At 32.7% G+C, this 16039-nt stretch overlaps 1 protein-coding gene across 1 annotated transcript in view; it reads left to right on the top strand.

Annotated features, from left to right (window-relative positions):
- Positions 1-736: 736 nt before the first annotated feature.
- Positions 737-16039, top strand: part of LOC112685420 (putative inorganic phosphate cotransporter) — a 130621-nt gene continuing 115318 nt past the window's right edge. The window contains exon 1 of the mRNA XM_025557283.1: positions 737-1435. Within this exon, the coding sequence (XP_025413068.1) occupies positions 1126-1435 (310 nt within the window). The 5' untranslated portion in view covers positions 737-1125. The remainder of the gene's footprint in view (positions 1436-16039) is intronic.

The raw sequence follows: 16039 nt of genomic DNA, 5'->3' as shown, positions 1-16039 counted from the left end.
CAATTGAACAACTACGAAGACTTCGGTTTTTATCGACTTAAAAGTGTATAATGCTGACATTTTATGGTTTGCTAAGAGTACATTTTTAATATGCTTTTCGGCGTTTGATTTAATTATGCCCTCCTCTGATAAATTTCCTGCGGGCTCCCTTGGTCACCGCTAAATCCGCTAAACGTTCCGAATCGGTCGAATTCATTAGCTCGTACGGCGTGCTGTTATTCTAGGGGTCGTCCACGGAAGAGGACAGGTAGAGGGGTAGAGGGTGCGCGCGAAACGGGTGATACGAAAACACGTACGGAAACGTAACGGGTCCTCCCGATCCGACGGTAAGGATGAGGAGGAGGCTGCGCGCGCCCAAAACCTTGAAAACGAGCGCTGACGGTCGAAAAAATGGCGAAACGCCGTACGGAGTTACGAGAGAGAGAGAAACATAAAAAAAAAACCTATTATAACAGTACGGTAAACGAGGAAAACACTCGTGTAGGTCTACGAAGGTGAAGGTGAAAAAAAAAATTAATGGAATCGAAGGCGGAAAACGAAGAGATTGTCGATGAGTGTGAGAGAGAGAGAGAGAGTGAGAGAGAGAAATGTCACGGTAAAAGGTATGCGTGTAAGGTGCGGGCGCGAGTGTGTGTATGCGCGTTCGTCCGCGCCGTCACGATGGTGGGATGGTAGGCGGGACCGCGGGGTGATGGTACGCGCGGACGGCGGAGAGGGGGTGCGCGCACACGAACGCATACCGTCGCTCGCTACCGGACGGCTATCAATTCCGACGTCGTCGTGCGTACCTCTCGTCCGCGTGCTCTCATCGCAACGGACCGTTTCGCGCGCGCGTCGTAGTCTCGTGCGCAAACCGATCCCGTGACCGACGGCAACGGTTCCCGATCGCGATCGCGTAATCGTGTTATCGGCGCGGTCCGATTTCGCGCGTCAAATCCGACCGACGACCATCGCCCCCGTCGGCCGCGCTGCAGGTACGAGTGCCAGATAAGAAGTCGCCGCGAATCCGTCGCCAATCGTTTACCTCGTTATCGCCGCCGTCGCCCGGTGTCGCGTGCGACAAGTCGCCGACCGTCGAATGTCCGCCGGACGACTTGGCCACCGCGAATCCCATCGTCAGTACCGATGACGCAGCCGTCGCAACGTGCCGAACTCGAAGGCTCCTCGACCGCCGCCACCGCCGTACGCTCGCCCGACCCGTCGTCCGCGGTCGACAACGGACGTGCGAACAACATGACCAACTCGTCGAACTCCGCCGGCGTCGATAACGTCGCGTTTTTCCGCCCGGCCGCCGACGACAAATCGGCCAGACACCAGTTGCCGCCGTCCGCGCTCACGCCCGCGCAGTTCGAGATGAGCTACGGTACGCCGACCGCCGTTACCGGAGCTGCCGACGACGGGATGTCCAGCAAAGAGAACCTGTTGACGCCCAGAGGTCAGTGCCAACCCTAATTAACTATTATTATTTTTTTTTTTTTTTGATTAAAGCGCGCGTATTCCGTCCGCGAGTCTCGGACGAAGGAGTGACATTGCGGGAGACAACAGTTAACAGTAAAACGTCGGGTGTACGTCGGTGCCCGTGCGATGTGCTCCGAGAACCGATTCGCTTCGCGGTGCCGTTCTCGTCTTCGGTCCGACGCTACCGGATTTTAGGTTAGGAAGTCGGAACGGACAACGTGTTCCGCGCGGTACCTGTTGTTATGCTAATGGCTCTCCCTTTGCAACGCGGTTTCTGTATTCGCGCACCGACCACATCGGTTGTCGTGCCCAGTATAGGCCGGTAAAACCCGATATCTAGGTGGAATCGAATCCCCAGCACCGCACCACGCTGGATCGTTGCTCATTTTTTTTCTCTTTCATAACTGCAACCGCGTAAAACAGGTTTCGTTCTACGCATCGGTTGCACACGGCCCCGCCACCGTAGTTATAACAGTAGTTGTCCAGTAGTAATAGCAGTAGTAGTAGTATTAGTAGTTGTAGCAGCAGTAGTAGTAATAGTAGTATTGCACTCGCAGTTCAGCGGGAAGTTGTGGGCGTGCGCGGTGCGAACCGGCAAGGTCGCGGGCGGCGTTAGATAACCCGTTGGCGCCCGCGACCGCCCTTACGTACTACGGGGTCGAGCGCGGATCGTTCGCAGTGATCGACTTGTCGGTAAGGATTCGGCCGACGAATATAAACACATTTGCATACCGAGCATTACGTCCATTTGAAACGTCGCATAACGTGTTTAGGAAGTGTGTAAAAACGATGACAAAAATACTCTTGGTCTTTGGTAATTCGTTCCGTGCGATTATTTATATTCGTGGCTGCTCGAAAATATAAAATAATATCTGGCATAAGACGATTCAAAGTCCATCTTGATCGTTTTACCAGCTTACGGAGCAGCGTACAGCACATCGGAATATTAAAAATGATCATATATATATTTTGTTTTTAAATTTCAAAACATCCTCGGAAACGCGCTGATATAGGTCAAATATACTTTATTGTTGTTTGCATTTTTATTATTTATTTTTTATTTTTGAAGTTGAACTTGAGAATGTGTCTCCGTTTTTTAAACGAATATCACACACACTCATTCGTATACGAAGAGTTCACTGTTATACCGGTAATTATTATTCCGGATGCGTACCTGACCTATCATACGGTTTACATGACAGCTGAAAAACAGTGTTCAAATTCCGCACAAACACTACAAAATGTTAAGGTCAATCTTCGAGGTTTCACTCTATTTGAGAGGTTTTGGTGCGGTAAAAAATTTTATTTCGCATTATCTTCCGTTATAAAACCAAACATATTTGGCAATTGTTTTATTTTGATATTTGTATGACATTTTAAATTAATTATTTAAATAATCTGTTATGCCTATTAAACACATTTTACGTTTCTATACAAATATTTCATTCGGTATTTCTTAAAATATAAAATTAAAAATAATCTTTCGAATTCTGTTATTATTATTATTTATTTGATAAAACCATAGTGGTATAGTTAATGTATTTATTTTTATTTTTATTCTTGTTCGGTGTTTAAGTGTTCTAAATATTATTACGGTAAAAAACTCGTAGAGTTTAGGATTTCTAATCGGTCTACCACTTTTAATTATAATTTAAACCGAAAAATGTTTTAGGTGTATGCAAATATAATATGATAAACTTGTTATTTTTACTTGCATACATTTATTCCGAAATGGATATAGCAGCCCTTATTTTCTTTTTGCACTACCTTTTTCCTGGAAAACGAATTTTTTTAGTCGAAGAATACTTAAGCAGCAATTATCGATTACAAATATGTGTACTTACGTTTTTTGCACCGGAGAAGTATATGAAACTGTGTATTGTTTATACTTATAATTTTTCTCAAACCGAATCGAAGCTGCTCACCTTGAATGACGTTCCTTGCAATCATTTGATAGGCAGTTACATCCAGGCATGTGTTTAATGAATTCTTTCCGTAATGGGACTCACTGTTGTTTCTTATTTCATTGAGTTATTAACCATAACCCATTAAGGCTGCATAAACATACAATTATAATAATAATAACTGATATAATGCACAAAAAAGAACCAAGAATTAGGATCTAAACAATATGATATTGAAACATTTATATAAAAGTATAGTTGTTGGTAGTAAAAATATATTTAAAAATTATAATACTTGATGGTTATGAAATTATGAAAACCTTTTCAATTTGTACTTGTCTAAGTTTTTCAATAAAATACCAGAATGCATGTGAAATAAATCGTGAGGTGGGAAGAATATGATGCCAAAATTCGAAGTTAGCAAAAATATGTTCATTATCTTTTAGCCATGTATTGTTCCGAAACGTATTGCACGATCAATCAAAATAAATATGGTAATTCATTTTAAAATCCTAACATTAATAATAATGTTACATCGCGTCGCGAATCCATTTGTCGAGGTTTTTTTTTTCATCGTCCTCGCCCTGTGAATAGTTTTTCTACGAGTTGTATGGCCATAAAGTCTAAAACGCACGAGTGTACCCAATAATAATAATTATTGCCTTTATTATATGTAAACCTTCTGAGTGCTATTATTAACAGCCGCGCTCCCTTACGGTTTTTGGATTTTTTTTTTTTTTGTATAACAGTCGATGGTCCGTTATGCAGAAATATATTATTATATTTACGGACTATAACCTCCGTTGTAAAAACAAAATAATAAATTAATAATCGCAGAAAAAAAAAACAATTTGTTGGTTTCAATACCAAGCAGGTATTTATAACGCGATACTTAGATTTTTTCCGAACTAAGTTTGTTGGACGATTTGGTCGAACCGATATATATAAATATTTAATTCATGTTACAACTTTATTATACGTATACTCGATAGTGGTCCGAGCGCGACTTGTTTGTCGTTTAATTAATCATATATTCGTCGTACACTGCAACGACGCTCATTTATTCAATTGTTTTTTTTTTATTGAATTGTCCGTTTTCTAATTAATTAATAATAATGCTTTTCGTTTGTGAATGAAACAATCTTATGTACAGAATTGGTTTACGATTATATAGCCTTTGCAGTGCTGACAATTTTTAAACTGATGACACTGATGTTCGTTGCATTCGAGGTTGTGTTGCACTGATTTACATTTTTTTTTTCATGATTCGAGTGAACTTTTTTCCGGTTTTTATTTTTTTACAAAATAATGCTCAGGTGGTTCTTGCAGAGGGGACTGTATTTATGTTACTGTTCTGGCCGTATAATTTATTTTAAACGTTTAAAATAATTATAACGAGCATAAATACAAATTTTATCAAAATATGAAAGTAATTTACCCGTGGGAATTATTATTGCAGGCTTACATTTTTTTTCAGAATAAAATACTAATGGTAATGTTTTATGCTATTAATTTCAAATCATATCGTCTATAATTTAGTGGTCAAGTTTATGAAATAAATATGATTTTAAAATGAAGTGACCAATTAAATACTTATTAGGCTTACCTTATAATAATTTATAACCTACTTAGTATTCAGAGTCAGAAAACTTACACAGAACAATGAAGTAAGAAGTTGAAGAACTAATATTACCGATCGAGTATTTATTAAATGTATCCATAATGATTTATCAAATATTTTCCAATTGTGTAATACACGATCGTTTAAATGAAGAATTTATAAAAATATTTTTAGCACTATATTAAATTATGGCAGTAAATAATTTCTGTGATAATTATTCATTGACTATATAATAATTTCCAAACTTCCACGTACATAGAATTCTATTATTTTAAATTTAACATAGTGTTTCGTTTAATTTTACATGCATTTTATTCATATGAAGAAACCATAAAGGGTTATATCTGGTTGTGGTTATAGAATCACGTTTGTATAAATTAAAAATAATGCTGGCGGTCGTCTTTTTTTTTGCACGCATGTTGGCAATTACTCACGGTTAATCTTTAAATAGGTAATAATTTTGTCGATACATTTTATTTAGGTATTCGGAGTACAATCATGCTAAATTCAATTTTTATGAAGGTATATTTGAGCTTATTGTAATGTACCTATTGGCATCAAACGTTTTTTTTTTTATCCAAACCGCCTTAGTTTTCAAATCTGCAGTTTGGGCTTGGTTAACTTAAGTGTTCATAAACTAACCGGTTTCTCCAATTAAGTCATACCTTCGGTTAATAATGCTTGCTCGACTTTTTGTTCCTACGTATAACATGTGTAATTGAGCATTAAAAATAATATTAACAGATCTGTGTGTGAATGGGAAAAAGGGAAGTGCTTAAGTATAGGAAATGCCAAAAATCGTTCAATCATTGCTTGAAGAAATGTAGAAACAAAAATTAAATGTCTGTTAAAGTTTTTATTAATGTTTAAACATAACGTCAACTATTAGTATGAATCGTTCATTCGTGCTGAGTATTTCTAAATTTTCAGTCTTATTCACTATCGATTTTACTTCAAACCATAGTCAGCACCTGTATAATATAACATATAACGACGTTTAAGTTAAATGGACCTAGTCAATGTTAAGAGATCAGAAACACCATTGAAATCGACTGTGTAGATTTTGATTAAATTTGAAAATACGTAAAAATTGGTAGTCATTAATAATTCTAAATCCTAAATTGTTATTATAATCTCAGTTATGATTATTGTCTTATTATAGTTATTAGATATTAACTATGATACAGGATTCTGATATAATAATGTGATATGGTCATCCGGTTTTATTGACCATCTAATAAGCACGCTAGGTATTGTAATAACATGGCACCGTGTGATATAATATTGAATATTTTGATAGGATAATCAATTATATTAAAAACGTCTGCATTCTGTTATAGCATGTCATCCGGTAGGTTTTCTATATTAAATTGTTCAGGTTACCTTTATATGAAAATCGCAAGAGAAAAAATATGCGGAATGTCAGTAGGTCACATTATACACTGCTAGTATAAAACTATTGACTATCAAATGAAGTAAACTTTTGTTTGTAACGCACTGCGCTGAAATGAAAAAGCTTAAACGAAGTATAATATATAATACAAAATCGATTAGATGAGTTTTACAAGTTCCGTGTTTTTCGAAATGTAGCGACAGTTTGAATTCTATAAACTTGTGTGAATAATTATGTGTAGGTACCTGAACTTCGAAAAAATGTAATAAAATGTTTCAAAATGTATTTATTAAATTTGTTTGTGTTTCAAGTTCTTATTGCAAGTGTAATAATAATAATAGTCATTCCCTGCGTTATAAGATAATTTTATCGGTTGAAAATCAGTTTGTTGAAAACTTAATACGATAATCATTCGAACACGCAAGGTTCAAGAATCAATGTCAATAATATTGTTAAAAATCGCCTGTAGGCGCACACGTAGGCAACTAAATATAATCGTTTGTCGATGTTACTAACGTAAATCATTGTCCCGCGTTAATCCTTGAATAGCATTCGATTTCAAGCATTTTAAGTCGTACGAATAAACCGTTGGGATGTCAGTTGAAAAGTATTATCTTGACATTCGATTATTTCATCCATTAATTCAGGTAACAATATACATATTCTCGTACAGTTATCGCGAATTATAGCGTTAGAAATGGGATTTAAGTGTTCACAGAGGTACGGTCGATTTGATTGTGAATCGAAAGTATTGTCCATCTATGTCATCGTGTGGTAGTCCGAAATCGGTCGCCGGCGATCACGCTTTCCAGCGCGGGAACACAGTCTTCAGATATTAAAGAAATCACCACCATCCCTACAGATCGAACACGAGTTTCTACACGAGTTCAATCACTATTTAATAATGTTTCTTTGAAGAATTTAAACAAAAATTGAATTATTGCATAAAAACAGTAGATACTTATTGCGTGTATTTATAAGAGTACAGTATAACAATCGTTTTTGGCTAGGTTTCAGGTTAAGCTGGTTAGGTTAGGCAGGTTTTGATGTTTGGCTTCCTTTTGTAAGAATAGAGATCTGGTTGTGGGGGCTCGTTGAGTTGTTAGGATTTTTTTTTTTTTTTTTTACAAGCGAAATCATAGGGTCGAATCTGAATATCTCGATATCCCTTATTGCATATTATTATATGGTTATAGAGTTACGCCACTGCAGTCAAGACGCATTATATTTATACATAATACACATAGTAAATGCATTTCACATTGAGAAACATACTTGATTGGCATGATGTATTTATTTTTGTTACAATTTTCAAACCGATTGTTGTAAAAAAGGATCCCATTCTTAATAGAAACTTTAAAATCTGTTACCAAATCTCTGCCGTTGCAGGTTGTCTGTTGATGAAACATGAACGAAATAGTAGAGTACTAAGGCACGTAACGTTCACACCTCTCCACTTCACCCTCACCCCTAATACCTGCGATCGACACCGTCGCCGTCAGGTGAGAGCGTCACGTCGCAACAAAAAGAAAAACTTTAGTGACATCATGGTTGATGGAAAAAACACTCACGTAAAAATACAAAGTTAAAAGTATACAGAACAATTCAATAATATTTTATATGCGTTAAAAGGCTTGATATTGTCGTTTAGAATGAGGGAAGAGACAGATATTATATTCAACTCGTGATATAACAATTCAATTTAAAAATGAACGCGTTGGAAACTGTAAGTAAGAGTAATTCGAAAATCTTCGTCGTATATGTGTAATAAATAATATATCTTTCAAACATTGATCATTTCTTGTTTATTTAATTATTCTTACATTAAATATGATTTTAAATGTTCATTCGAAAAGTTAACGATCTCGAGGCGTTATGGAATTATTAAATTTATTTAACCCCTAAGTGTAACATCTTGCTTTGAAATTCGTAAATCTTCTTTTTTCATTTTATTAGTGCTAATTTTTGACAATTACATGCAAATTAATCTTTATCGTTTTAATTTTAATATTTATGGTGTAAAGGTATTAGGTAGTTTAATAATTATTTAATTTTGTATCTCACCAAGATTTAATTGAAGGTACTGTTAATCGTGATTATAATTATTTTATTATAAAATGTATTATTAATAAGCAATTATTATTAACTAATTCGAAGACGAACGTTTGAATTAATTTTATCTGTTGTTAATTATTTTCATTCAAATTATTACAAATTCAAAAGTATCCGAATATTGCTTATTGGTTATATATTTCATTAAATATACATGTTACGTCGTACTTTTGTAAAATCATAATTAAAAAAAAAAAAAAACTATTTTTAATAATAAACGCACAAAAACTTTTTTTAATAAAAGTATTGATCATAATACAAAATATATTTCAATTATATGTTTGAGTTTTAAAATTTGTTTATAACGTTTATAAATTTTAAAGGTTCTGGACCCTTTTTATTTATTTGTGGTTTTTCCTTTTTTGTTATGTCCCAATGAAATTCATGACCCATTTTAATAAGATTAATGTGTTCTCGATATTTCTTGTATGAAATATTGTTTTATATTTACTTTAATATATTTTAAATTTATTTACCTAAATACATCTAAGTATTCTAAAACTACAAAAATCACAATTTTAGTATGGTTTATTTAGAAAAAAAATATGTTACTATTTTATGTTTTACAATAAATTCGAACAAACAATGTTAAACATTAATACTAATAAATATTGAAACGCAATATTTTTATTTTCTAAATTAAAATTATATAATTCGTAACCTACAATTTGATATAATAGCATTGGATGTATGTAAAAGAAAATTTAATAATTTCCATTACAAAATGCAATAAAAGGATTTTGCTTACTAGTTCCAATTACGTGTAATTACGTGTAGTAATTACGTGTAGTACAGTCGAACTTGGTTATCTCAAACTTCTTAACTTGAAATCGTAGATACCTCGAACTTTTCCTCCGGTCCCTAGAATTTCTTATTAAAACAATGTGAAAAAATCTCGTTTAAATCGAATATTTTCGTCGATAATTCAGTTTTGAGTTTTTTTAATATTATAAAATTGTTATATTTTCCTCATGTACCTATGTATATATTTTAATATCGAAAATAAAGTCTTTTTTACTCATTAGTGTTATCGTTACCGATAAGTGGTTTATCTAACTGCTCGACTACACGCGACAATACATGACTTCAATGTACAGTGCTCTGTGTTCATTTTAACGTGATGCCGCAATTTTTCGTTCGTAATGTTATTAAAACGCCTGCTAAAAACGCTAACATACGAGGAAAAAGCGGCAACTATACGGGAAGTTGAAAATGGATTAAAAACAAAATCTTTGATGGCTAAAGAATTTGGTATTTTACTTAACACTTTGTCAACTTATCTTAAAAATAAAGAAACAATTTGAAATAAGTTGGGTACGTCCAGTGAAAATAACAGAAAAAGGACTAGAGAATCAGAAAACCCTGATGTTGATGAGTGTGTTTACAAATGGTTTAAACAGACACGTTACAAAAAAATTCCTCTGGGTGGACTATTGATATATACTTATTTTATTTTATTAATAATAAATACATAGAAATTAATATATTTTGTACTGTTTTATAAATTTTAAATTTGAATAATTCGAATTCTTAGATAATTCGAACTTTTTCCGGTCCCTTCAACTTTGAGTTAACCAAGTTCGACTGTATAAGAATTTAGTCCTCCAGAAACTATATTATGTTAAGAATTTTTTAAATTTTTTTTTTAAAAGTTACATTTAGAATTTTTAATTTTTTTGGTAATGTGTCTCTCTACCAATTTGTTTTAGTCTTTGAATTAGTGAGAGTTATTTTAAAGTTTTATTATAGTATTTTTCCTTTGTGAGCACAAGGCATACATAAAAAAAAAAAAAAAAAACACTGAAGCAGTTGATTTTGCGTACCTGCACTAATCCTCCGGTTGGTGACGTCTAACCGACCGAACTATACATGGGCCAGTTACATGGTTGTGCATAAACTGAGATCTCAAAGTGTATACAGTCCTTGTAATGTAGGAGGACTGTATAACGGACAATGTTGGTTGATGTTTTTATTTTTTAGTTTACCTGGGGAATAATACAGTAATGTCTGAAAAAAGGTTCTGGTCACATCAAAATAATTTCCGTCCTCCTCTCTCCATAAGTGTTCTAATGAGCGTTTAGCTCTGAAAACGAGCATTTAAAAGTTAAAATTAATTGAAAAAACACAATACAAATTAATTCATTTAAGTGTTCACTTGTCATGCGTACACAACTCCGTCCACATAAACTGCATACAGGGTGTTACTGAGAGGTCCTACGAATCGTACACTTAACTATATAATTTAAAAGTGTCAGCATTTTCTGTTACGCCACGTATATTCATGCGTTATCGTTACAATAGTGTGACGAACTACATTTTTCGAGTGAGTAAGGATAAATATCGAAGATCATAAATTCCAAATAAACATCAATTTTACAGTCAAATTCCATAGCATTTCATAAATTTAGATTAGTTTAATAATAAAAGTCTTAGTCTTTTATTATTAAACTACTAAATATTACATTTTTAATAATCTAATGATTATTAAAAAAAATCCTTCCAAGGAATTATATTTAACATTTAAGATTGTTCCCGTAATCTCGTTATTTATTAGCGCATTGTTGACTTATTAAATAATATATTATCGTTCATCAATTCCGATAATCTTATCAAAATGGTTGCTCGTCTGAGCAAGTAATCTAACAAAAGCACAAAGTTGTTTTATTTTTCAATTTACCTGAATTTTCGTTCGGTCTACTGATATATAAATTTTCATAAATTTATACCTGTACTACTATCACCTTTAAGGAACGTAATCGAGCCTCTTAAAAACCTCTCGCCGCACTATTTGCGATTACGATTGTATTCAGAAATAATTAAATAAGGCGAATGACGACCACATATGAATATTGGATTTTGCGGTTTTTCAAGCTTATTTATCTTGGCGTTGTGTAACTTAATTTCATACTTCTCTCCGTTCGGAAGAAATAAAAAGATAATGAAAAAAAAAACCAATTCTCTCATGGAAATTAATGTTGTGGTGTATTTTAAACTTCTCTCGGCGTCTTAATAATTTCATGACAAACGAAATTGAAACGAGTCTCCGACACTGAATATTTATTTTTTATTTCGTACCCTCTTCTCGCTAGTGTATACGATATTGTTATTTATTTAACCGAGTTCACGGTTTTTTATGCGTGCGCATAATTTACTCGTTAAAATTCTTTCTCCGTTGTAATAACATTATTATTATTATTGTCACCACATCGCGATCCACGTATCATACTAAGGTCATGACGCCACGAAGTATTGGCGTAGGTATTCTCCCACACATTTATACCAGTGCAATGCGAATGTTGGCCACATTTATATATTAATATTGATAGACGCATGCGACATAGGAATTGAAAATCATTCACTCGTATTCTATATATTTTATAAAGGTTGTGTCCTGAAAAGTTTTACAATTATAATAACAACAACAACAACAATAATAATTATAACAATATTATATGGGTCAGTCGATTATAATCAAAGTTAAAGTTAGAGTTTTATTATTAAAACAATTCAAGTGTTGGTGATATAGTAATATAAATTAATTATTACCTGATAATATATTTATATAAATTACTGATAAATTATGTAATGAAAACATAAGGTGATATGATTAAATATAGTTTAATAGTTTAAGGAACTTAAGATTTTATTTTTTTTAAAGTTTAAGCCTTTTCCAGATCTACTTGTTCAGAACATTTTCGTAGTGTTCATGCTTTAGCCGGTATTTCATAGAGAATATATATATATTGCTGTATTAACTCAGCAGATTTACTCAAACTGATATTACCTTTAATGTATTAATCACTATTTAATTTATCTTCTATTGTTTATCATGGTTTGGTGATTTTGTGGTAAGTTATGTCGAAAGGAGAAATGCTGGGGGATGTTTGCGAAAATTTAGATATGAGTGTACAAATAATTTTTTTGTCTGACCTTATCATATTATACCTCGGTAATATACTACAGTGTATATTGTATCAATGAGGCATATTGTGGCTATTGCAAATTGGCCTTCTTAGGTGGATTGAACGACGTGTGCTTATTAGATAAAAAAAAAAAAAATACGAAATGTCCTAGTGATGGCGAATGTTACACTGGTGCATAAATATTGACGCGTGTGTGGTGTTTTCATACCGTCTAGTGGCGAATTTCGCACGCGTATACCTATATCCCAATTTAATTTAATTTTCCTCCCTTCCCTCAAGTGTTCTTTATTGTACATTTATTGTATTTATTACATTGGCCGAATAATATTTTTATGCGGTTCTATAAGGTTGTGCAAAACACGTCTTGAGCTAAAGATGAATTTCCAAAATATAATAAATATTATTATGATATCAATGATGAATGAAATAAATTAATCAATGTATGAGTACCATAATTCGTGTCATAATTCTATATATCCACGAATATATTGAATAGGGTAAGTATATTTTTTATGCATATTTTGCATTTTGTTTGTATGTATCAAATAAGGTTTCGGAAATTATTTCCAAAAGAAATATTTTATATCAATAAACAAACAAATGGTTATTGTATAGAAATAAATAAATAATTGTTTAGCCTGGATTATTATTATTGATAATTATAAAATATTCTGGTCTAAGCCTTTATTTATTTATTTTTGTGTATTAACTATTTGTATACTTATTTATATATTATTTACGAGTGTTAACCATTTAATAATTTTTAATTTAAATTTAATTTTATTACTTTATTAGTAATATTTTATTTATTATTATGATTATTATTTTGTACAAAAATAATGATGGAAAAAATATTACATCTCTTATTACTATTAAAATATCCTAATGGTCTTATATTTTTCATAAATAATTGATTTCTTTATTTTTTCAAATAAAATATTAGTTTAGCTACTAAATAAATCAAATCAGCTATTTTTTGGTTACGAGTCGTTTACAAAATTATGTTGATTAATCGTAAGCACACAATTGGGTGGCATATATTATGACTTATATTTCATGAGTCATGATGTGTTTATCAGTATGAAAAGAAACATGTTGTTTTAAATTTATTTGGATTTATGGTACATTGTTGAATGAGCCTTGTACATGAATAAGTAGTACGTAATGAAACCTATAATTATTTTTATTTTATTTTTATATTTCAACCAAATCCGTTATTCCATGATATATAAATTGAGCTTTTACAAAATTAATTTTAACTTTTATACTATATATCGTTCTTAATGAACGAATGAAGATAGATTGATAATGCTTTTTGGATTTTGTAAAAATAACGAGTTTTAATTTTCAATAACTTGACAATTAACGTTTGCTTCAGTTTTGATTTTTAAAAATTATATAATAAGGATTAATATTTAACTGAATAACTAATAAATTGTGAATTTGATTATATTTATAGATCATATATTTGGCTGTTTATTTTTTAGTTTTACTATCCAATAACGGCGTTCACGATAAATTAATGACTGCACTCGTATTTATTCACGTTTCCAGAAGGGGATTTCTTTTTAAAAACTCTTAATTGTTGTAAATTCTGTAACTCGAAATAAGTGATTTTTATGTTGATAATATGAAATTCATGTCAAGAAAATAAACATAATACGTGGGTTTGAATAAAGGGATATAAGTATTATTATATTATATATTTCCTTATGTCTTTCATCCGATTTTAAAGTAGGTTGGTATTTACGCTTTTAGCTTGTTACGTCGTGTTTGATGACGTCATTATATAACTTGTGCTTGAAAAATAATAACTTTAAAAATAATTGTTCGCGTTATAATGAATTATAGGAACACGTCGAATCTGTAAACAATTTTTATTACTAAAAACTGATTCAATTTCACACTCATAGATGTCTCCACGTCAGTCAAGATATTTGGATATATCACTGTAGAATTAGAAATATTCACAATTATTGAAGTCAAATGATAAACGTGACTACTAACATCGAGACCGCTACTGACCATGATGTGCGGAAAGGATTAATAGAAGCTGCGAAAGACCTTAATGGCTCATAAAGCACAAAAAAAAAAAAAATGAAGTCGATTCCATTCAAATGATTGTATATGTGACACCAAATACGTAGTTGTAAAATATTTTAACAGTGAGATAATATATAATCGTAAACCAATAAAACGGATAATTTACATCTACATCGCATTGTTTACGTCGAATTTATCCAGATATTATAATGTACAATATTAAAAGAGGTACGACAGTCGTCTAGGACGAAGCCATTAATATTTCTGTGAGAAAAATTAAAAAAAAAAAATTATCAAAAATCGTTACACTTGAATCGCACTGTATGTTTGATCACATTTTTCGCAACGGTATGCTAACAGTATTTGTATAATCTGTACGGTGGTCAGTCGAGAAGTACTAGAAATTTACTAATGAGGAGTAGGTACACTATCGACGTGAATTGTATATACTTCTAATGGCGTACAAATGAATAATTATGTATATGTATTATTATAATCGTGATCAGACGGAAATCATCAGTGCATTATTACTGGTTGCAATAACAATAAGATATTGCACATTCTCGGTGTGTGTCGATTGATTTTATGTATATTATATATTGTACGACACGCGTGTAATCCTCCGCTAATTGTTTGTATATCCCTTCCACGAAAGTCATTCATACACCTTCGGAAGGGGCGGACGACCATTACAAATGTATAAATAAACGGTAATATTTTTATACACTTTTCGTGTATATTTATAGTTTCCCATTATTTTATTGTTGTCTTCGCTCGCGTTACGTCGGCGACGGGCGTGCGATTCGGAAGATTTATTTCTGCCCGAAGAAAACGCACGCCGTAAATCATAGGACGTTATGATCGTGCTCGGTTGTGTTTGTGCCGTCGTACAACCATAACCCCATTCAAGTGTTTCAGACTTTTGCGCAGAGATATGAGCTCTATGGTGATGTTTTCGATTGGCCGACGATTGGCCAAAAAGTTGTTTTCGTTCGTCGTTGCCGATGAGACAAAGTGAGGCCGTCGGCCGTCAAAACAAAGCATTTGGATGTTGACATTAACTTCGCATTTCGCTTAAGTAACGAGTCGCCGTGGGTAAATGGCTATCGAACGATTGAGAACGTTATACCTTTTCGGCTGAACGATTGAGAATACTTAAAAATAACAAAGAACTTACCACTGACCCTAAAAAAACACAAAAAAGAATACGATTGAGAACTAATTAAGTGCAACGTTGCCATATCATTTATTATTTATCATTTAACAAATATTCTAGAAAAAAGTCATATGTAATATAAATATGGTAAAAAAATAAATAAAAAAAAATTTAAAAAAATGTAATGACAAATGAGTTACCTATAAATTAGTTATAGCGGGATAGCATAATCCAACATACTCTAAATATTTTAATAAATTACTAGAACTTTTATTTGCTACATATCACTTATATTTATTATGAATATTAATTAATTTTTCCTTTTGTTTTACTGGCATTTCTTTTTATTGACCCTGTTCTACCGTTGCTATTTTTAATGAAGTTTCTGATTGTGTTTTTATTAGTGTAAAATAGGTTGTTAAATGTTCT

Source organism: Sipha flava, unplaced genomic scaffold (assembly GCF_003268045.1).
Source record: "Sipha flava isolate LNK unplaced genomic scaffold, YSA_version1 275_pilon_pilon, whole genome shotgun sequence".
Classification (NCBI taxonomy): domain Eukaryota; kingdom Metazoa; phylum Arthropoda; class Insecta; order Hemiptera; family Aphididae; genus Sipha; species Sipha flava.
Note: the sequence above shows the minus strand (reverse complement) of the source record. Positions and strands in the feature narration are given on the sequence as shown.